Source organism: Echinops telfairi, unplaced genomic scaffold (assembly GCF_000313985.2).
Source record: "Echinops telfairi isolate 266 unplaced genomic scaffold, ASM31398v2 ScPeMD7_7458;HRSCAF=8496, whole genome shotgun sequence".
Lineage (NCBI taxonomy): Eukaryota > Metazoa > Chordata > Mammalia > Afrosoricida > Tenrecidae > Echinops > Echinops telfairi.
Genome location: NW_022111358.1, coordinates 6642201 through 6666393, shown reverse-complemented (window position 1 = coordinate 6666393; position 24193 = coordinate 6642201). Strand labels below are relative to the sequence as shown.

Here is a 24193-nt window from a genome sequence, read left to right as displayed (position 1 = left end):
ACTGGCATGTTTTTGTCTGCTGGACGTCAACAAAATTTACTCCCCAAACCCAAACCAATCAAGGTGGATTTTTTTTTTGGCCTAACAAATTGGTGGGACCGTAAGTGCCTGGTGACCTGAATCATAATGTCAAAGTGTTGATGCAGAATGACAATGACACATTTTTTGGGGGGAAATCAAGGTACAAAACGGCAACCTATGGCATGATTCCCCTGTTAGAGGAAGAAGACAAAAGCAAAGACAAACTTCCCTCTTAATTCTTAGCATTTGAACTTTTAAAAATCCTATCCTCGACATCTCCATTTTTGGACAAAAAGGAGTATTTCAAAGCAAGGGCCAGGAATGTTAGCCTATAGGGCACGCGCACAGGCTCAGCCGCCTCTGCTAGCTCATGAGCAGAAACAGAAAGGACGTTGCCCCCTCGAGGAGCTGAGCATCTTTCTCACGGGGATTCAGCTCTGAACTCAATTCAGAGCACAGCCAGCGAAGGGCACACAGCCTGGCTTACACAGCCGCCACGGAAGCAAGCTGCTTTGGGTTTATCAGAGGGACATGGGTATTTTTTTTTAAGTGCACTGGGCTAAGGGTATGGGGGCAGAGTTCAGATGACCCACAGCAACTGCTCTCCACCCCCGCCCGGCAGCAGTGGCGTCTTGAATCTGCTCTGTTCCACTGCCCATAGTGAGCTCAGTCGAAGACAGCCTGCCTCGACGCTCACAGCCCTCTTCTCTGGGCCACGGAAGTCTGGATGGTTTTTATTCTGTGTACTTCTTTGCATCTTCTTCAAAGGCGATTTTTAAAAAGTAGGAACACAATGGTCAGGAGGCTGCTTCTCAAGGTCTTTAGCTGTGCTCCAGCTGCCTGTGCCGGGTTTGCTTGGGCTCCTCACTGCCTGGCCTGCCTCTGCAGGACATGCATTCGCCTCCTCTTTCCTCTGTGTTTACACAGCACATGTTACATTCGCCTAAATGTACACTTCTGCATACATCTGATCTCCTCCACTACACGAAGGGCAGCTTGCAGATAACGGATGGTTCATGCCTGACCCTGGTAGTAATGGCTTTTGCAATTAAGTGAATGCATCTGTTTTTGAACAAGAGGATCACTGGTTCCCTGTGACAGTATGTGCTGCACTTCCTTGTGGTAGGCCCTACCTTATGACTCCATTTCCACGTGGACAAGCTGTGTCATTTCTGTTCTCCGGCACACGGCTGTGCGGCCTTGCCTGCAGACAGAGGCAGCGCTGCCTTGCAGGGTGGTTAGGGGCTGCTCTCCCCGAGGAGGGAGCCGTGGTCTGGTCGTCTCACAGCTAGAAGCCTCAGCTCTCCTCCTGCGGTGCCATGCACTTAGTAGAAAAGACACCGACCCCACCACGCCTTGCCCTAGGCATCTGCCATTTGAAATGGTCACAGAACTTAGTCTGATGATCCCTTCAGGACCAGTGGTGCGAACGGCGATACCGGGAAGGTTGAAAGAGGGTGGGTTGGAAAGGGGGAACCGATTACAAAGATCTACATATAACCTCATCCCTGGGGAACAGACAACAGAAAAGTGGGTGAAGGGAGATGTCGGACAGTGCAAAATATGACAAAATAATAATTTATAAATTATCAAGGGTTCATGAGGGAGGGGGGAGGGGGAGGGTGAGGGAAATGAGGAGTTGATGCCAGGGGCTTAGGTGGAGAGGAAATGTTTTGAGAATGATGAGGGCAATGAATGTACAAATGTGCTTTACACAATTATGTATGGATTGTGATGAGTTGTATGAGCCCCTAATAAAATTTTAAAAAAGGACTTAGTCTGAATATGTGACTTGCCACTTCTGCAAGTTCACGCGTAACAGTTCGTGACCCGGAGGCATTTCCCTAAAAGGAACGAAGATTCAAGGCAAAAGCAGGACCTGAGAGCAAGGCGGCTTTGGACCAACTTGGAGCTGGCCACCAGGAGGGACACATAGCTTGACAACCACTAGAGGGCCCAGGAGCTCTCTGCCAGCAGTCTGTCCCCATGGGTTTTCTTGCTGGTCCTCCTTTGGAGAAACCTGGGACAGCCTGAGCATGGCTCCCACTGAGGGGAGAGTAGCCACTACGCTGCAAGGCAGTGGGACGTCTGTCTGTGCGCGGCCAGGGCCCGCTCAGTGGTGGGCTTGACACTTGGAATGACCTAAGCGCCACTCACAAAAGGTGAAGAGGTCTACAGAGAGGGCTACAGAGACTAATCTACTTTCCATTTTGCTAGGCAACTAATTTGCCTCAAATCAATTTTTTAAAAAAGGTTCACCTATTATATGCTAAGGATAAAGAACAAGCTATAAAATTATCCATGCAGTATGACCTCAACTCTTTAAAAGAAACTGAAAAGAGACTCAAATGTTAATTAACAGTGATCATCTCAGAGTGGTGAGATTCAGGGTGATTTTTTTTCTACTTTTCTGAATTTAATATAACCTGCCCCCCCTCCCCACAGAAGAACATGTGCTTCTTTTAATTACAAATGTAGAAGTCTGACTTGTTAGCCCTGTCACTCAGGGCCCAAAATCTGAATGTTAGAGGAGATGTTGACATCCTGTCTCTCCTCTCAAATTCAATTTTCACCTCGCTTCATCTAGGTTTTGCTGTGTGTGTGTGTGTGTTTCTTACACAGCGATTCAACTCTCCAGATGAAACACAAATCGATGAGGTATGACTAAGCTTCCTAAGCCAGGCTTCACTCTGAGGACCAAAGCAGAAGCTGACATAAAAATCTGGGGTAGTAGTGTAGGAGACAACTATTAAAAACCATTACTCAATTAAAACGCATCATATATACACCACCAAAATGTAGACTCTTGAAAAACCCAAGTCAGTACAAACCACTGCTGGGATCCTTGGCCAGACGGCTGGCATGAAGGTGAAAGCCCACTGTCCAGGTGCCTCTGCATTTTAAATGATCAAAGGCCCTGAGCTGCACATTCATCTGGCCTCGGGGGCATGTCTCATGCCTCTACACATGGGCTTTCACTGCTGGCCCTTGGTGGGCACAAGAGCAAAGATCCATGAGATAATAAACCCAGAGGCCACAAGCCAACTGAAACAGAACTAAAAACATCTGTGGTCCCGATGCTGTGACTGACACGCTGTGGCCATGTGAGGCAGAAGCCGACAGCCATGCACTCACATGCACTGTGCCGCAATGAACAAGGGTGGCCGTGCAGCTCCAGATAAAGACCAGATCCTCAACCAATGGGCTGGCTACACACCAGGATCCCGTGATGTGAGTGAGAGAAAAAATTCGTAGGTAGCTGTATAGCTACTTCCGTTCTATGTCTATCTCCTCTGCTAGAGCAGAGTTCCTTGAAGGCAGGTATCAGGGCCTGTTGATTTTGCAACTCGTGACAAATAATGGAACAGCCTGAGAGATAATGAAACATTCAACTATTTTAAGTTCACATGTTTTTAAACACCTGGAACCTAAACATCTTCCAAATAATAAAATGAGCAAGCCCCTTTTACTTCGGGAAAATGGGTTCAGGAATTTCTGAGAAGTTAGACTACAAAGATTAATAATGGCCCAAACTCCCAACCACCCGCACAGGAGTGCTAGTAAATTACCTGGCTTGGTTTGTTACATTTATATGCATGAAAACGGGTCAGAACGCTTGTTTGTTCTATGTATGAGGCCAACAGTGCTGTAAGATTTGGCTGCTACACGGATGAAATGTATGGTTACGTTTACATAGAGGCAAGCATGCCCTGGCTGGACTGAAGCTTGCACTTGGTTCCATTTCTGAAAGGTGGCAGTTAAAGACAGTAGCAAACCAGTCTACCGCTAGGGATTCTTAGAAGAATCAAAGATAATACAGGCCAAGACTGTTTTACACACCGATAAAGGTAATTGCTACACAAATGAAAATACTCGTAATATCAGAAACCAAAAGGTCACATGAGGCATTAGAAGGAATTTTAGAACAAATGGATTAAAACTTGGATTTTATTCTAGAATTTACACAATTACTAAAGCAAGTAGCTCCTTGGAGATGTGTTAAACATATACGGAGGAATATTTGGGGATAAAAAAACCATTTGGGGCTAAATATACAAAGCATTGTAAGAGTTTAAAATCCATTTGAAGCCTACTTTTACCAACCGACAGGATATTTTCTGCTTCGCTCTAATCTTTCTGTGTAATAATCACAGAAGAATAAGAGAGGTGAAAAGCATTATTTTCCCTTCCTAGTTCTTAGAGCCAACTAATAACCACATTTCTTTTCTTGACATAGACACAGAGTGGACAGCTAGCTTTCATCTCTACGGAAAGATTGAGGATGTCTTCATATTTCAAGAAAAGTCGTCTGAAAAAGAAGAAGGAAAAGCAATCTTTTCTAAGCTAAACAACAGTACCACAGAGCTGTAAGAGCCCCCGATGAAATGATTCAAACAACAACAACGACAACAGTACCACTTGTCTGTCAGTTTGTTGTGCCAGGAGTGGGCAGCAATGCCACATGCCAGCAGCATCAGCCTTGGTGGACAGGTCGCAGTGGTGCTTCTAGGTTCAGACAGACTGGGGAGAGGAGCTGATGGTGTTCTCCAGAAAGCAGTGGTCGGGCGACTTGGTGAGGAGCAGCGGACACTGCCCTGGTGCTGGGGGACAGCCCTTGGGGTTAGAAGGCATTCAAGTGCCACGAGGAGCGACGGTGCCCCTGCACAGCCCAGTGAGCGCGAAAGGCGTGGATGGAGTACACGTTACCAGGACCTTCACCTGCTGATGTGCTGAGACTCAAAAGGAGAAGAAACATGTGGGCACCCGATAGTCATCAGAACCTGGAACGGGTGAAGTATGAATCCAGGAAAGCTGGAAGTCATAAAATACTTGAAGATGGATACCCTAGGTGTTAGCTAGCCAAAATGGACTGGTATTGGCCATTTTTAATCAGACAAGCATACGGTCACCTACGTGGGTAACAACGAAGAGAATTCAAGAGAAATGCTATCACATTCATTATCAAAAAGAACGTTTCAAGATCTATCCTGAAGCACAACTATCCTGTCATACACCTACGGCAAAGACCAGTTAATGTGAACTCATGTTCAATCCCACACCAACCACTAATGCCTAAGATGAAGAAATGGCGTTCTGACCAATGTCTGCTGTCTGAAATGGCTCAAACACGAATCAGAGCGCATCGAAACGTGAAAGCTGGAAACAAAGAATAATCAGCAATTGAAAATAGAGCTTCAGGCATCCAAACAACGGCAAGGCCAAGAGCTTATCCACAGAAGGTACACCTTTCAATAACATAAAGGGCAACTATCTGGCTGAAATGCATAGGAAGCACGTTGGCTATTCCTTTAGAAAGGAGACAATGGAGGAAATCAATACCACCAGTCGGAATGAGGCCAGGGGCTGATTCAGAGCAGACTACCGATCATTCATAAGTAAGTTCAAGTCGAAGCTGAAGAAAATGAAAACAGATGGCGTAACGTTCCTCGCTGAAAGGGAGGGACCTGAAGCACTTTCTGATGAAGATCAAAGACGGTCAGAGCCTTCGGAAGGATTACATACAACTCAACGTCAAGAGACTGGACCACAGAAAGCAGCATCACCAGCGCGGGAGAAAACACCGAAGTGTCGGCAAGGACTCCACTCCACCTGGACCCGCAATCAATCCCCAGTCAAGCAGTGGCCAAACCGTCCAATGACATGTTGCACTGGGAAAATCTGCTGCAAAAGACTGATTTTAAACTGTTAAAAAGCAGCAGGCGTTGCTTTGAGGCCGCAGGAGCCATCTGACTCACTAGTCAGTCCTGGTATTCTCAGTGGCGTCAGTCATATGTACTTGGAAGCTGGAAGACCGCAGAGCTGATGTGCGGAGCTGTGCTGTTGGTGAAGAGCACTGAAACTGCCCTGGTCTGCCAGCGCATGGACGAGTCTGTCTTGGAGGCAGTGCAGCCAGAAAGCTCCTCGGGAATGAGGCTGGCGGGGCTCCGTGTCAGTCATGTACTTTGGACATGCTATGAGGGGAACTCGGGCCCTACAAAAGGACACCGTGCTTGGTGAAGGAGAAGGTCAGGGGAAAGAGGAAGGTCTTTCATAAGACGGCTTTCATAAGACAGTGGTTGCGACAATGTGTTCAACATAGCAGCAGTTGCAAGGAGGGTGCAGGACAGGCACAGTCTCATTCTGGTGGGCTTAGGAACAGACTCAACGGCACCTGGCAACGCGCTCAAAGATATCCTTCTCAAACCATATATTCTCCTTTCTGTCCATTAATTCTCTCTTGTGTGTTTTGGTAAGTAAGTTGTTTCCTGTTAGTCCTGGGCTGGGGAGTGTGTCAGCAGTGCTCAGGGTGAGTACAGCAGCCCCTCAGCCAAGACAACACACCTGGCCCGGGGGTCCCATAAGCACCCAGAGCTTATAAAGCAGGGGTTTGACACGGTCGTCAGGGCTCAGCCAGACTGTGGTTCTGGGAATGGTGAGGAAGTCTCAAGCCATGTGCCCAGGATGCGTGCAAGGGAAGCAGTGTGTCTGGCAAATATGATGGATGAGCACCTTGATGAGGGACTGGCTGCATGGAAACTGCTGACCTAGAGCAAGGCAGTGGCACTTCACGGCCACAGAACAGAAGGAAAAAGCCACAGTGAGCGAGTCCAGAAAAAAAAAGTGTGAGTGTGTGTGTGTGAGTGAAATACTACTATATAATTAGAATGCTTCCTGGGTTTTGGTGTATGTGTGTGTGTGTCAGATTTTAATGATTATACTCTATTTCTTAAACATTAGTATTTATGATTACAGACCCTATAGTTTTTATTGAACTCATTACAGGTTTATAGATAAATAAGAATGGATAACTTAAGTTTAAATCAAGAATTAAGCTAAAAACATGATGAAACAGTAGTGGAAATTACACTAAGCAATTGCTCGGATTAATATTGTTTTACCCGTGAATACAGGGTGATCATGGAGAGAGAGAGAAACAAACCAAATTAAGAAAACACCCAATTAAGACTCAGTGGTACTGTGACACCTTTTCTAACACATTACAATCGTTTGAGAGGTTTTTAAGGGGTCTCAGATCAGAGGAACCTTTGAGTTCCTTCTGGAGAAGGGACATTTAAACCCCAGTAGACATACAGGAAGGAGCCCTGTGGGCAGAGTGGGCTATGCCGGGCGGCTACACACAGTCAGTAGTCTGGATTTCCCGCCACAGGAGGAAGTTGAAGCTTTTCTGCTCATGTAAAGATTGTCTCTCGGAAAATCCACAGGGTTCTACTCTGTTCTAAAGTGTCACTCTGAGTTAGAATGGATGTGACGTCAACACCCTGGAAATGCATCTCTTTGACTTTCTAAGGTAAAGCACCTAGCTCAGCTAATCCCCCGATCTTGGCCTTCACTCTCTCGTGAGGATGCAGGGAGACTGCACTAGAAATGCATACCTAGACAAAATGGTTAGGAGGCATCCCAAACAGGGCTTTAAAATAAAAAGCTTTTTTGCACATCTGCTACAGAAACCACTTGTGGTTTGACTTTAAGCTAGAGAAAGTTAAGAAGATTTTTAAGCCCAATATAGTTTATTTTCAAATCCAAATTCATACTTAGCTAAGGATCTAACAATGAGCCCAAGCATCCAGTCTGAAAGAATCTTATCCACCATGGAACAAACGCTAAGGGTTCTCTTCACAACACTTGGGGCAGCAAGAGGCAAAGCGCTATGCCCATTTGGCTAGGAGGGCCACAGTGGTGCCACTTTGCAGGCACTGAGCTCTGTGGACGGGCTCCACTGGTGCCACGCTCGGTTCTATGTGGGATGCACTCAGGAGAGTCCTGTATGGCTTTCTAGTTGAGGACTTAAAAACTACTGCCTTTGGGGGAAGGGGATGGAAGAGCAGGCCATGAAAATTTATTAAGAAAGATGCCCTTCCAGAGACATCTGTGTGAATTAAGTTTTAGATAAACCGTTCTTCAAAGCTGGGAGTGAGGAATTACCATGACAAGTTTCAGGGGAATAAGGTTTAAGGCTGGCAGGTTCACGAAGCTGTTATCTACTGGATTATGGGGTAGAAGAGAACGTTGGAGTCCAAAGTGAAGACAGCTCAGCGCTGTGGGAAACCACCAGGGCTCCAGCAAGCAGCGAGAGCTCGCAGTGACAGGTCCAGCCATGTGCACGGCAGCGGCGTTTGCCTCTTAGCCTAGGGCGCTACAGTCTTCACTTGTGTAGCTGAGAGGCATGTCACTCACTTCCTCAATTTATGGGAGCGTCACAGTTTCTTTACTGCTGCTTAGGGCTTGGGGTGGGACAGCCGTTTGGGTTTCGAGACTGCTCAGCGTGATGGCTGGGTGTCAACAAGTGACAGAGTAGAACTGTGCCATAGGATTTCCTAGGCTATCGACTTTCCGGGAGCAGCAGGTCTTCAGGCCTGTCTCCCGGGGAGTCACTGGGTGGGCTCAAATTGTCAGCCAAGTGGGTATGCACTGAGCCACCAGAATTTCGTATCAGCCAAAGAGGAAAGTGGAAATGTGGGGCGGACACTCTGGGTAAGTCATTACGCCTTTCAGCCCCTGGAGAGCAAGCAAATCACTTCCATAAACAAGTAGGTGGATAAGGCTACAAGGTTACATGGAGGTAAAGATAGGAAGTTTATAACCTAATTAGAGTGGCAGTGTCAATTCTTACCAGGAGTAGTATTCCACAGGAGCCAGTGACTAAAACATAATCATTAGTCACGCAGGTGAGCTAGGTTCTGTTCATGGAAATAAAACCACAATTTGGAGATACAAATGGATTTTGTGGGAGAGAAAAGTTACTAGTGAAAAGATTTTAAAAAAAGAAAAATAAAAGATAACCCCTTTCTACAAAAATATGTAGTAAAATGAACAAAGCAAAGCAAAGGCCACACAATTTATTAATGGGAATAACCAAACACAGGGATTCCACCTAATTAATCCCGTTAACTGTAAAGCACCACTTCCCTTTGAGAACAGAAATCCCCATAGGTGGCAGGCTAGTCAAACGGCCATTCTGACACCACTATGCAGGTGGCACCAGAGTCTGAAACTGTAACCCAAACCAGACAGTCTAGTCTCTCATTTTTATGACCCACCCCCAAGCAATACGACAGACAGCACGTCTGCCGATTCAGACTCACAGTGGTGCTACAGGAAGAGGTAGAACTGCCGCCCCTGGGTTTCCAAGGCTGCAAGTCGTTTGGAGATGGCTCCATCTTTCTCCCCAGGAGCTGGTAGATTTGAGCTGCTGACCTTGAGGTTAGTAGCCCAATGCACCACCAGGGCTCCTCAGTTTTCGTATGGGCAATTTTAAAAGAGGAGGTTGCAGAGTAGCATTTTTTTCAAAGCCAATGATGTGGCTACAGTGCAGTCGTCACTGGCCATGGTGATTTATCCACTAGCAGGGAACCTGCACTGACACCCGTATGCTCAATCTGACTCTTACTCTCTCCGTTAGTGGACAAAGAGTGGCTGAAGTACCCATTCAAAAAGAGAAAGAAGTTAATGCAAACACAATTATTTTGACAAGTTTAACAGTATTTTAGCAGCCTAAAAGGTAAAAGTTTGCTCAAATGAACCAAACTTTAAATTCCGGAGGACTAACATGGTCTACTAATTTTCTAATTGTGATCAACTTTAGTGTTTGACCATCACAAAAATCACCACCTTGACAACAACAACAATAATGGAGGAAAAGGCCTGGTGGAATGAAGGTTAGGCAGGTCAGAAGTAATCAGACAGACAGACAGGCAGACAAAGAGAAATGGGCAGCGATGAACATGGTGCAAGAGTATGAACTTTGTCCTAAGTAAGAGCTGTGTGACTAGGGACACTTATTCAGTCATCTGTTCTTAATCTGTTACACACACACACACACACAAACCCCCACCACTTATTCAGTCATCTGTTCTTAATCTGTTACACACACACACACACACACACACACCACGTGTGATGCTAGTTATTAAAGAGTAGTAAGCACAAGTAAGCCCATGCTTACTTAGTCTATTCCTGTCAGGGACTACATATCTAAAAAGCAGTTTGAATTTTCGCTCAGGAGCCTGTGGTTTAGGGTGGGGTGGGGGGGGGATGCCAGCCAGCCCTAGAAGCTGAGTCTTTGGTGTGGTGAACAAGCGTGAAACTGTTCACTACAGGAAAGCAAAGGCTGCGAAAGCTTTCTGCGCTTGTTGGGTACTCTCAGCTGGTGTGTGAGGGGCAATCACTACCTGTTCTACACCAGTCTTCCCAGAGCACACAAAGTGGAGAGCCGCGAGCAAATCCACCTGATGTGTCCTCCTGGCTCCCAAATGCTCAGATCATATTGGGGCTGAAGGGGAGAGAGACCACAGTATGTGGAAGAAGTCCATTTTAAGTTTCCCCTACTTTAATGGTTAAACGCTGACAGTGGGGGAGGATAGGCCAGCAAGTGGTTTTCCAGCTCCAGTGTGCACAAGAATCACTGGAACTTAGAAGATCCACGGGCTGCCCGCTGGGCCCTGCCCTCAGAAGCATTTTTGCAGGAGGTCTGGGATGTATTTGCATTTCTAACCACCAGGTCTCAGGTGATGGCGATGTGGCAGCGGGCCTAGGGACCACACACAGAGATCCACTGACCTACAAAATTAGTACAGCCAAGGAGATATAAAACCCAAACCTGCTGCCACCCCATCAATCTCAACACCTGGTGACCTACAGGGAGGAGGGGAACTGCCTGTAAGCCGCCAAGACTGATCTTTCCAAGGCAGACTGCTGTCTCTCTCTTGGGGTCAGGGGGTGAGGGATGCTGGGGGTGGGTGGGGGTCCAGCCTTCTGGTTAGCAGTCAAGCGCTTGATCCCTGTGCTACCAGGGATCCTGACGTGGTACAAGGGAGGAAAACAGTTGGTCTGACTTCTTTCAAGGGAAAAGGATTACCTGACTGGAGTTGGCAAGGTGCAGACAAATGGTGAATAAAATAATTTGTTTCCTCTGCTGATCAAAACGGTGGTATTAAGGTTTAATGGTGGATTATGATTATTTTACATAATGGCTTATGACACATATTGGATGTTATATTTGCTAATATCTTCAGGAATTTTCAAAAGCAGGATTACAAACTTGGGATCTACTCATGGACCCGTAGCATCACAAAATAGTTAGGATACATCATTTAATTTTTTACAAGAAAATCCATGCGGACACTGTAAAAGGATTATGCATTGTACTTCTTTTATAATGAGGGGTTTCAGAAATGAACTTTTCAGATAATGGAACTTTAAATAGAATGCTGTTGAATCATGTTAGAAACATGTTTTTGAATCGGAAACCCTGAGAGTAACGGAAGCTTTCCTTCATTATCCACTGTGCCCACGACACACATGGCAGCGTCTGTCTGTGAGCTGCCCCTGAACGAGCCCAGAGGCTTGTCATTTCCCCAGCCCTGCCCTAGCACTTAGCTCTCTGCGTACCCACTTCTCAGGTGCCCACTTGGAATCTACTGATGACCCCCCAGTAGAAACCTGCTTTGGGGCGTTCAGATGCTATTTCCTGAGGTGACTTGGTTTTGTCTGGCTGCCTGTTTACACACAGATTTTCAGGAGGCTCTGTGGATGGCTGGACTGTTGCTGGCAGCAGGAAGGGAGGCCTCACTGCCGTGTGTGTGTGTGTGTGTGTGTGTGTGTGTGTGTGTGTGCGTGTGTGTGTGTGTGTGCGTGTGTGTGTGTGCGCGCGCGCGCGCTACGCTGCAGCAGAGACACTGAAGCCTCTGGGGCAGTGTTAGTACAGCTATTAGAGAATGACAGTCATGCTCACTCCCAGGGTGATGCAGCCGAGGCTGCTCTCCTGCACACACTCTGAAACCTGGCCAGCCTGACAATACTATGGGACGGTCTGAACACCTCACCAGCTCATGGGTAATTGTTTGAAAGTAGAAAGCTTGAGAGAGTTAACACACTTCAAGTCAGCTACAAGGGAAAGAAGAAAGGTACGGTGAACCGCATGAGAAAAAGGAGCGAATCTTCCACGAACTAAGAACGATGGAATTCCTAATGGTGGTATATTACTATTATTGCTCACATTTTTATATAAAGATGACATTTACTGACCTGGGGAATGCTGGGAAGTTGCAAGTGAGGTCATGGAATTAGAAAGGTTAAGGTTAGCAGTAATACTAAGCTGGCTCTGCACTGCAGGAGGATAAGGAGATGTGGGTGTCAGGAGGGACTCCTCACTGGTTTCTTCATCAATTCCAGGCAAATACGTGTCAATCAAGGCATCAAGAAACTTAACAATAAGCTCAGCATAGTCTGGGATTTGTGTTTGCTGTAATGGAAAATAGGAAATTATTTTAGCTCCATTCTTCTTTTTGTAAATCCCCTTTGAAGCCAAAAATATTAAATTAAATTTTTGTTTGGGGCTTAATTTACTATTTTTCTTCTTTTGATCGCTAACAAAAGGGAGGGAGTGTAGAATACCGTTTATAGACTACCAAGTGACTTTATAACGGGGACATTTATTCAGCTCACACTTACAGCTTCCAGATGAGGCTGCAATTACTGAAAGCCATGCACAGACAAAGACAGGATTTGGTCCTGAGACAATTCAATCATCAGGAATGGTGTCTAGCCCATTTTCCAAAACAGAGCGAATTAGCAGACCATCATCAGTCTAGCCACCATTTAGAGGTTCAACCAACTAGACACTGGGAGGGGCTCTGATGGCCACTGGCTCTTCAAATGACCACAGCCACTGCAGGACAGACCTACTTAGTTCTGGAACTCCAGGCCCACTTGTTTAGTGACAGCTCTTGCATGTCAAGAGAGAATCCAGGAATTCGTGTACTAAACAAAATGACAAGCTGACTTCCCGATTCTTAAAAATGAGAACAAGGTGTAGATCTAGAATACTGTGCTAGAAACTGTGGGGAAGAAACAGAAGTCCTGCCTTCAAGGAACCTTAATCAATTTGGAGAGAGACTGCATATGAAGAAAAGAATTAAGTTAAAAACATATTTATAGGCACTGTGGCAACTAATGCCAATCAAAGAGTAAACTGGACAGGGGCAACTGACGATACATTCAGGGACGGACAGATCTAATCCAACAAGTGGGAGGGAAAAATGTTTTCAGGAGGGAGATTTTAATCATAAGTAATGCTCCTTTCTTCAATGATATGTTAAGTGTGTGCACTGACCTATCAGACACATTCAGACTGAGGGCAGAGACATTTTACAGAGGCTTGTCGCACCCTTCTGAAAAGGCAAGCTGCAACTGAGTTATTTTTGTAAAAATGGTCACACAAGTTTACTTGAAGCAGATCAAAGATGCATCCCCTCTGGAGACTCTTGTGGTGGAGCAGTTTTGATAAACAGCTCTCTGGGTTTAGTGTGGATCATTCAGGTCTCACCCTACTGCCTAACCCTAAAGTCCACATACTTTTGTGGATCAAAGCTTCTGTTTTGTCAGTGATACAAAGCAAAATATATTTCCTTACCTTTGAAAAGGGTCCTGCAAACCGCCACAAGCCATTAAAACCAAAACCTGCAACATATCAAATGTTACTCTTACATCTCTTAATCTCAACAGAAATAAACTGTACAGCCACAAGGAAAACATTATCTTAGGACAGGGCCAGAGCATACTGGAAGTCACTTAACATACACTCAGTATTTAATCACAATGTCAAAAACGAAACAAAACGAAAAGAAGCGGTCAGCCAGCTATCTTACTGCCCACACAATGAAAAGAAGCACTGAAGAGGGAGGCGTGGACAGACTCCTCTAGTGCCGTGCATGCTATCAGCAGCCCACGCCCGTCAGCGCCACAGCCGTCCTTCTCCCGACATGCTTGCTTACTTTGCAAGTAGGACGTCTGGTACTGTGGTGGAGACTCTTCATGGTACACCACGCTCTGCACAATTCCATGGATTGGATTTAACAAATTTGGATCTTGGCACAATGACAGCAGGGTATTGATCTTAGAGTCCAATAAATTGTGCCTAAAAAATAAACGCCCACACACACTTTTCAGAAGAGGAGGACAAAAAGATATACACTACAAGCATATTATCATATTCCCCTGGACCATGTGACCAAAAGGGAGATGAGTGCGTTTCGCTTTCTGAGGCTTTTGTACAATGAGTGTGCAAGCAGTTGTCTTTGCTTTACTTTCAGTCGTCAGGGAAAAGAAGATGAGAAAGATAACCAGGATGGACACAAAGCTATGTGTAAGGTAAGTTTCTGTCCTAGACCAGGTTGGCTTTTGCCTGCCACTTAAGCATGTGTTTGATCGCTTTTTTCCTGTTCTCTGTTGTTGTTGCCTAGGAAGGGAAAGCGAAATTTAATATTAGTCAGTACTTAATAAATGCTTCATCAGATCAAATAAGGAAAGGAAAATTAGTTTGGAGGGGATGGAAGATATGATTCAATTCAGACTTAAGAAAGTAATTACTTCAAATCAAATTATATAGTGCATTAGTAAAAAAATAACTGAGCAGTAATGACATAACATTCTGCAATGTTTCAATGAGATTAACCAAAAAACGTGGAAAGAATGGTGCAGCCCAGAGGGCCTAGGACAGGAAGGGAACTTCCCAGGTGTCTCTGGGTTCTTCAGATCTGAACAGTACTTTGAGGGGAATGCTGTCCCAGCCCTTCAGAGAAAGGAACATTCACCTCTCCACTAGATCACGTTTGTCTGTATTCGGCTATGGAGAGAGAAATACAAAAGCCCTACTGTAGAGAAGCCAGAGAGGTGTGCGGACTTACAGGGAGCTGTCTAACGGCTTGCTTGTACCATGAGGATGTGAACCATGCTCATCATGAGCATGAACCACTTAAGGAAAGCAATTAAGAAAGAAGCTTCCTAATGCATTGACTAAAACTATCTTTAGTCACCTCTGGCCCCACTAATGAGAAGCTGAAATCGCTACTGCAGTGTCTCAGTACGCCCTATTTACAACCAGTGAATGTTACTGGGTAGTATTTTTCCTAAGTCAAAGCACATGGTTTCAAGACAGGTACAGAGTTAATTAAAAATGAAAAGAGGTACTTACACAACAGGGAAAACTCTGGGGAAAACGACACTGGCTTCTGCTAAGTATTCATACAGAATCCTCTGATCAAACTCATCGGTGGTGTATTTGACCAGCGTAGCCTGCCAAGAAGCAAAAGCAAAAACAAGTAATACACAACATTTTTACTTTGTGGCTAAACCGGGGGGAAGCAGAAGATTGGTACTTTCATATATTTAATAGGTGAGGATTTCTGAGGAGTCGACTTCTACAAGACAAAACCAAGCCTGATAAAAGCAATAAACCTTACTAGTACAGTAAGAAGAAGGGCTTGGATTTTCGGATCAGTAAGCACTTCTTCATCCAAGAGAACGTTCGATTCAGACACGGACACTTTCCGTAAGTGGGGGTGCTGCTGTGATGAGGAAATCCTCCGAGTCTCTGCAGGAAGAGAGGGGTCACGCAGGCAGCGGTACTTGTTAGACACACTGATTGGATACCATGTCACCTGTCAGCTATCGTATTTCGATAATTCTAAAATTCAGTTTCTTTTTAGTAGACACTTTTAAATAGCAACAGAAACATTAGTGTTACCACATACCTACATAAAGAGTTCTGGCTAGTTGTTTACACTGTGGTATAATATAGCATCATGGTAACTTTTAGCCAGGTTTCAGGATAATTGTCTTTTTTTCCCCTGTTTAATTAGGGGCTCATACAACTCTGATCACAATCCATACATACATCAATTGTGTAAAGCACATTTGTACATTCATTACCCTCATCATTCTCAAAACATTTCCTCTCCACTTAAGCCCTCGGCATTAGCTCATTTTTCCTCTCCTTCCCTGCTCCCCCCTCCCTCATGAGCCCTTGATAATTTATAAATTATTATTTTGTCTCATCTTGCCCTGTCCAATGTCTCCCTTCACCCACTTTTCTGTTGTCTGTTCCTCAGGAAGGAGGTCACATATAGTTCCTTATAATCAGTTCCCTCTTTCCAACCCACTCTCCTTCCACCCTCCCAGTATCGCCACTCACACCACTGTCCTGAAGGGATCATCAGCCCTGGATTCCCTGTGTTTCCAGTTCCTATCTGTACCAGTGTACATCCTCTGGTCTAGCCAAACTGGCAAGGTCGAATTTGTATCATGATAGCGGGGGCAGGGAGGAAGCATTTAAGAGCTAGAGGAAAGTTGTATTTTTCATCGTTGCTACATCGCGCCCTGACTGGCTCGTCTCCTCCCCGAGACCCCTCTGCAAGGGGATCTCCAGTGGCCTACTAATGGGCTTTGGATCTCCACTCCGCAACCCCCCTATCATTCACTATGGTAAGATTTGATAATTGTCATTTTAAGGACTGTATAACTTAACTTTCAGAAAAGAACAAATATTTCACTACTCCCCCCTAACAATTCTAAGAAATGGTTGAAAAGTAAGCTTGGCTTTAATACGATCCCTCACATGTTACGATGGAGCTTCAAATTATTGGTGGGAAAAAAAAAATTGGTGGAAAATTTCCAGGATCTTTTAAGTCCATTTTTCCATAAACCGTTTGAAGCCCCCTTGTATTTTCAATTGTCTAGATCAATAGTCAACTGTGTTTCTCACCCATTTCATAATCAGTTTCTGCTACTCTCCTCATTTTGGGGGGTGTTGTGATCCCCGATTCCATTTCTTGCCTTTTAGGAGCCTTGGTATCTGATATCAAGTGATCAAAACTTTTCCTTGTTCCTATAAATGAAAATGACAGAATACGGAAGTTAATTAACCAGTATCTATGAATATGGATAGTTTAAAAGAAAATGTTTGGACATGCAGTGTTCAAGCGATCACGTAAAGGCTCAAAGAACCCAGACTTGAGTAGAAATACTCCCCTTCCTTCACCATCCTTCAAAGGGCTGTGGCCACACAGCTTTCCATTTTGAGGTTAGAATACACCTTACTGGTCCATTTTACACCAAGATCAGATTAGCTAAATTGGAGGTAAGCCAAACTCCACAGCAAGAGCATTACGGGAATAAATACAGGGGTTTGCACTGCTAAATCGCCAAGATCAATTATGTCTGAATAGCATTTTCATGTTAAACAATCCTGCTGGTGCTGTGAATTAGTCATCAGTAATAGATAAGGAATTTCTAAACTTGGGTAAAATCAGAGTTTAATTTGAATGCTTCAAGCGTTGAAACACAATTTGAGTGACGAAGTACTAACGAGTTACACCGGGAGATGCTTGGAAAAGAGTGCTCACTCTCACTTTGGCTTTGAGTTTCTTTAATTATGTGTTTTAAATACCTTGCTCCTTACTGAAGGTAAAAGAAATAAAATTAGATTATTTGGAACTTCTGTATTACATTCCAGGGCAGTAACTTCTTGGCACAGCTGTAAGAACAAACCCTGACTTCGCCCCGCCCCTTCATTTCATGCACATCTGAAGAGAGCAAGAACATAGCAGTTAAGTGATTGGCCTGAGGTCACAGGGCTGGGGACTCAATGATCCAATTAAAAATTCAGGTTTTCTAACAATTGATGCATTCCATACTGCGTGAGGTCAGGACACTATATTCTACATTTACTTTCTCTGTGGTCCCCATTCTTCTTTCTTACTTAGCTTCAGATCAGTGGTTCTCAACCTTCCTCATGCCACGACCCTTTAATACAGTTCCTCATGTTGTGGTGACCCCCAACCAGTGGAAATATGTGTTTTCTGATGGTCTCAGGCGACCCGTGAAAAGGTCATTCGACCCCCCAAAAGGGGTCACGACCCACAAGTTGTCATTCAACACCCCCCCCAAAGGGGTCACGACCTACAGGTTGAGAACTGCTGCTTTAGATAGTTGTCACGTGGGATCTTGCAATGACCATGAGCTGGTGAACTGACATGTGCCACGTGTCTACATCGCTCTTCCCGAACTCGATATACCTGACCACTTATCAGTCAGGAACTAAGTCTCATCTATTTGACTTCAGAAATCTCAAAGCTGGTTTCTGGTCTTTGTTCTCCCATGGTTCTTGCCTGCCCATCATGGGGGTGGCGGGTTGACTGCTGCAGCAAAGGTAAAGTGTACTCCTTCCCAGAGGCACAGTGGAGGGCAGGACGGCCCTCAAGGAGAATGACTGACATGGTGGCTGCATCCCTGGGCTCAAGTATGGGCACTGTTGCGAGGCTGGCGCGAGGCTGGCACGAACCGGCGGGGTTTCCTTCTGTTGTGCATACGGTCACATGCGCTGGCTCGATGGCAGCAGCCCCCACCACGAGTTCACAGTGGTTGCAGCTACTGGAGTGCGCGCAGCCCCCTCAGGCTGCAGGGTCCCCTTGAGAACCTTGGGGAGAGCCCCACAGCTGATTCTCTTTTTCTGTCCTCAGAAGTGCAAATAACCAACACCCTAATTTACCCCCTTGTCAAAAATTGCTTCCTATTTCCCCACACTGCTTCCAGAAAAAGCTTTCCTGAAATTAACGTCTGGCCATGTCCCTCCTCTGTTTAAAGATCTCTGATGGACAAAAGATCCATTTTTTTGAAAAAGCAGTCTATACAATCTAGTTCCAATCTTCCTCACACTGCGTTTCCTACTCGTCTCCATCATCCAGGTACAAATAACATCTTACTCTATGTGCCAATTGCCTTTCCTGCTCTTTTATTCCTGCTCTTCCTCTGTTCTCAACATTTCCTTAGCCCCTGTCTACCTGGTGAGCAGTGGTTACATCTAAAGACTCAGCCCAACTGTTATCTCCGCTCTGCAGCTTTTCCGAGTTTCTCCTGATCCTCAGTTGCCTGTCCCTGAGCACCACGGCTATCCATACTCCTTTAATGGCACCAGGATGCTGTTGTCATCAGCTAATTAGAAGTCTTAGCTGCCCAATCATGGGTTCTTCCAGGGCAGAGGAGGCCATACTGTTTTCACCTAGCACCGGGGGAGTGGGAGGTGGGGGGAGGAAATGAGTTTGAAACTGGGATTTTCTCTGAGGTTAGTTTCTCACTTATAACTTCCTTGGCAGGAAACCCAGAATATCAAGACACAGAGTAACCAGGAAACTCCCAGAAGCTCATGGTAAAATATAACAGAAGAAAACTTAAACAAAAGGCAACAGAGCTTTGTGACCAGCCCCAGTGATTATCATGCATGGCTTCTCTTTCTTTCATGGTTTATGGGCATATTATTAACTACAGTTCAGTGATTGATTGCTCCCTGGCTTCCTTGAGAACGTGTTTTCCCAATACCTAAAGGAACCCAACTATGGCTGCACAAAAAGACAAGGCTTGCTGAGCCATGCAGTCTGGTCACTGCGCTACTAATCACCACAGATTATGCCCGTAACGGAAAATTCAGCCAAAGGCGTGTAGGAGCACCTGCGCATTTCCTCCGAGGTGCTGGTGCTGGTGGGCAGGGGATGTGGGTCGGTTGCTGAGAAGGGAAAAGAGCTCGGCAGCATCTCAGACGAGCTCCTCACTGGCAAATGCTGACAGAAGGGAGCATCAATTTCAAGAATCCTACTTTCTGACCATACTCTAAAAACTTATTATCTTCACTTTGTCTTGTCAAAGAAGAGATAAGCCTGTTTTTTTACAGCTTCATACTACACTGGTGCATTGTTTTCCGATAACAACTTTGGGATTACAGATCGTTCAAGGCCTTGCAAGGTGCTTCCGTTCTTGGGGGCATGTGAGGTCTCTCCCCGTCCCCTGCGCTTGGCCAAGACTGGACACACCAGGAGGACCACAGTGTGTGCCGTCTACGAACCAGGAAAAGACCACCTCCAGATCGCACTCTCACTTCTGCATCTTGACTGAGCTTCCAAATGCTTTTATAGATGGCCCTGAAGTCTGCCAAATCCAACAGAAAAATCTGACAATGTTCAACATTTTCAAATAATTTTCCAAGAGTGAAAGGAAATATTTGGTTTTTCTAATTAAGACTAAACAAACCAATGAAACTGTCTATAACTGGAGAGGAACTAACCAAGTAGTTTCTTAGTGTTGGCCTGGGAAGGCTGCCCCATATCCAAGCTCATGGACTTCCTGGCTCGGGGGCTGGTCTGGCCCACAGTTGGATAGGTGGCTGCCAGGTATCCTTCAGAACCTTTGGGAGAGGACCATGGCTGATTCTCCTTTAGTGTCCTGAGAGAGTAAAACAATCAACAGAAATTAATCAAACACAATGACAAGTACAAACCACTGTTTGTTCCTTCTGAATAGTCCCCTTTCTCAAGGCCATCTTGAAGCCGCTCTTCACAGGCTTTGAGCCTCACGCTCCTCACGCACCCCAGGAAGCCCAGCAGCCCGCCGTCATCACGCCCTGTGCACTTACTTCGTACTTACTGACTGCAGCACAGGACCGGCCTACACGGCTTTTTTAATCTGGGCAAATCAAGTCGAAATAGGCAACTTCATGTTCATTAACAATTAAGAAAATCAACCTCGATTTTATACTTTGACAGAGGAGCACAGGCGAATGCACCTTCTCCTTCCATAGCGAAAGGGACAGATGCTTCTTTCCTGAAGACAATAGAATCGTGGCGGTACCTGAAGACCAGACCAAACCCAAGGTTCTCGCGTCAATTCCGACTCACAGGGACCCTCCAGGACAGAGCTGAACTGTCCTTTAGGATTTCCCAGGCTGCCATCTTTATGGAAGCAGACTGCCACACCTTTCTCCCACTGAATGGCTTTGACGCTTTGACTTTCCAGTTGAGCTGAACATTTGACCTCTGCACCACCAGGGCGCCTGACTGAGGAATAAAACCATCAAAAAAACCCGGATATGCCTGGAAACACTTTTGCAAATACTGTTCCATTCTCAGTGGAATATTGTTGAAGGCTTTTTCAAAACTCAGAAAGCAGATGTTGCTAAGTTACATACTACAAATAGAAGACGCTTCTCTGTGTTCAACACTGTACTCAGACCATGGCGACTCTTTCATTCAATTGAAACTATAAAGTCCCCAAATGATACTGCTAGCAGGGAGCACTGGTGGTGCTGTGGCTTAGGCACTGGGCTACTAATAGCAAGTTAGCAGTTCAAATCCACCAACAGCTTCTTGGGAGAATGACAAGGCTATCTGTTCCCATAAAGTTTTGTAGTGTTGGAAACCCTGTAAGGGATTGATTGCTATGTGTCAGAATCAACTCCATGGCAGCAGGTTTGGTTTGGTTTTTCATAAAAGTGCCACGTCACAGTGAAAAACGTACCATCCCAAGCCAGGTATCCCAGTGGGTATAATTTGATGATTCAATCATCTAAATTTGTATTATCAGAAATTATTTTCCAATTTGTTATTGTGAACTGGGTGAAAGTTTACGGAGTAGTTCATCCATCAGTTTTACATTCAGTTCATTGCGACCCTCTCAGTGGTTTCCCATTTCCCTTTCTTCTCCCCCCCTAATCCTTATGCTTTTTGTCCTTGGGTGAACACTGCCCTGTTCATCTCAGATGGGTGTTTGTTCTGAGGTGCGCACACTCCATTAGTGTTACTGTTCCTCCTACAGACCTGTCTATTGTTTGGCTGAAATCTGAGCCATGGAGGGGGAGTTCACTTCCAGACCCGAGAGGCGACTAATGGCCTTAGTCTCAGGGGTTCCCCTGTCTCATCTTTCCAGTAAGCCGGGTTATATTTATGATTTTGAGTTTTGTTACACATTTCTCTATTTGGGATCTTCTAAAGTGATCTCTTTCAGAGCACCTGGTAGCGGTAGTGGGGCACCATCCACAGATCTTCTGGCCTCAGGGTTTGAAGACTGATGTTTATATAATCCATAAGTCTACTGCACTAATTATTTCCATGTTGTCTTCAATTGTTAGCATAAGTTTACACTAATGTATTTGCCTCTGGACCGGGAGAGATCAATAGCTATCCCCTCAGCTGGTTGCTTATGGGCTTAATTTTAAAACCAGTTGCTACTCACCAAAGTAGGATGTAGAACATTTTCTTTGTGAACCAACGGGAATTTAATACCATCTGGATGATATACGTAGATACAACAACTAGAGTGGCATGTATTTCTTACAAATCAGTGTAACTTAGTTGTTTTCATTAAGCCTATGGCCTACATTTTTCTTAAAATCATAGCGAACATGAAAATTGAGAGAGCAAACTTAAGTGTTCCATTCAACAATTTATACATAGTTTGTTAATGTGACTTGTATTTCATGTTCGTTTCTTCCCTGGCCCTTTCTTACAGTCTAGTATTTCCAAGGTCACTAATGTGTTTTCCTATTCAACTGAGCTGTGCTTCAGAACGGCAAACTAATGTTAACATAAGCCCCATTAGACGAAGACAAGGACACCTTTCCATTATTAGCCCCCATCAAGCACTGTGACTTTATGAGTTTTCATTTCCACACCCTTTCTAGATCTCGCTGTTACTATCCTCTGCCATCAAGTCCATTTCCATGTACACAGACCCCTCAAACAAGAAGAGCTGCTCCTAGGCTCTCTGAGGCTGTAAACCTTTATGGAGTGGCTGGTGGGTTAAAACTGTCAACCTCTCAGTTAGCAGCCCATGCTTACCTCACTGCGCTACCAGAGTTCCTTAGATTATCGTTAAGTCCCCTTTATATTTTAGATTACACTACAGTTTTCCTCCACTAGCTTGGAAAAGTGAGATTTGTACGAGAACAGGTCTGCTCACCTATAACTCGGGTCACCATGATGAAGGGGATAAGTATCCATCGGAACATTTTCCACTGAAATATCAGTAAGAAGAAGTGACTTTCTATGTTTTAGGCTACAGCGACTTCGTACTTCCTCAGACACTGTCAGTAAAGCTAAGCGAGAAAAAAGACGACAGAAGGGAAAGTTTAATAAACCAAAAGCATGACTTGAAAAAGGGTCCATTTCCTCCAGCCTCCTGTAGTAGTTAACGGGTGCTAAAGATGTGAGTCCAGAGTCTGACAGAGGGTCAGGCGTAAGGAGGTAAGACACACGTAGGGTAGACTTGCTTACCTTAAGGGGTTTATGGCGTACTCTGAAAGACTGTACATAAACATGAAATACATTAAAACAATTCAAAACCAATAAAAAGTATCATACTTGTCAAGGGCTTAAATACATAGCTGATTTCAACACAAAAAGTAGGTAGAGTAGGAATAAAGCTCATTTCTAAATGAAAAACATTCTAAGGTGTTACATGATCTACCCAAGGTCAAACGGTTCACACAAAAAGTTCTCACAAACTGAGGTAGGCTAAACTGGGAAGCAGCACTCTCCATTACATGACAATTTTAAAGAAATACATTACACTAAGTGCTGCCGAGGAGAGAAACACGGGTCAGGTGAGAGCATGTAGGGAAGGGTAATGGGATGGGGAGGCTCAGTGAGGCAGCCATTCCAGGTAGAATAAACAGCATCAGGAATGACTATTAAAGAGGCAGGAAGTCACTTATAGGCGATGGCAAGTAGATTGGCTTAAAACAGCCCGTCCATTTGGAGAAGCATAAAAAGCAAGGCTGACCAATTCAGAGGAGCATGGCTGACTCAGGAGAGCTGCCTAGGGGCTCAGGGCACCTGCGTGAGATGCTCAGATTTTACGACAGACAGCTGGGTGCCACTCTAGCTTCCTTAAGAATGACAAATATAATTCGTTTCAAATTGTAATACAAATTCCTTCTTAAGGAAACGTGTTTTGGGAGAACTTTGAAGCATTTCAACAGTAGGACCTACGACCGACCGGACTGGCCTGTGAACACTACCCTTGGTCCCCAAACCAGCCAAAGGAGCCACAGGTATCTATCTTTGTGATGAGGCTTAGCTATAGATGCTGCCAGCTTGATTTCATCTACGTTGCATTTTTACCTGCTAAGTAAGCCACACTCTGGGTGTTCACCTCAAATTTGTCACAATTCCGATGTTTGTTAACCAGAGTGAGTAGCGTGTGCAAGATTCTGACTGTTCTGGCAACAATGGCAGGTGAAGGATGCCTGTACCCTGCGAAAGAGAAAACGAACAAGTCAATCCATTATGTCAACACATTATCTGTTGAGTTCGTATTCTGTGCCTCGTGTATCTAAAGTACAAGGGATAACTCCTGTCTCCGGTGAACAGTTACTCAAGTACATAAATGATTAAGTATCCAGCATGCGTAGGACAGAATTATGTTTCCGGGGAAAAAGGACTTGGGCAGATGCTGCTGTTTCTGAACCTCTACTCCTCAAAGCAGTACAGGGCAGGGAGTAAAATTTATATTATGTGTGTGCTGGAATTCACCATCAGATTGCTTTTGT

At 45.0% G+C, this 24193-nt stretch overlaps 1 protein-coding gene across 1 annotated transcript in view; it reads right to left on the bottom strand.

The window, feature by feature from the left end:
- NF1 (neurofibromin 1) overlaps positions 1–24193 on the bottom strand; it is a 252880-nt gene that overhangs the window by 4339 nt on the left and 224348 nt on the right. The window contains exons 50-58 of the mRNA XM_045299978.1: positions 23766–23897; positions 22603–22738; positions 19934–20091; positions 16583–16705; positions 15282–15412; positions 15014–15114; positions 13815–13957; positions 13454–13500; positions 12067–12283 (exon numbers count right to left, since the gene is read on the bottom strand). Of these exons, the coding sequence (XP_045155913.1) occupies positions 12067–12283; positions 13454–13500; positions 13815–13957; positions 15014–15114; positions 15282–15412; positions 16583–16705; positions 19934–20091; positions 22603–22738; positions 23766–23897 (1188 nt within the window). The remainder of the gene's footprint in view (positions 1–12066; positions 12284–13453; positions 13501–13814; positions 13958–15013; positions 15115–15281; positions 15413–16582; positions 16706–19933; positions 20092–22602; positions 22739–23765; positions 23898–24193) is intronic.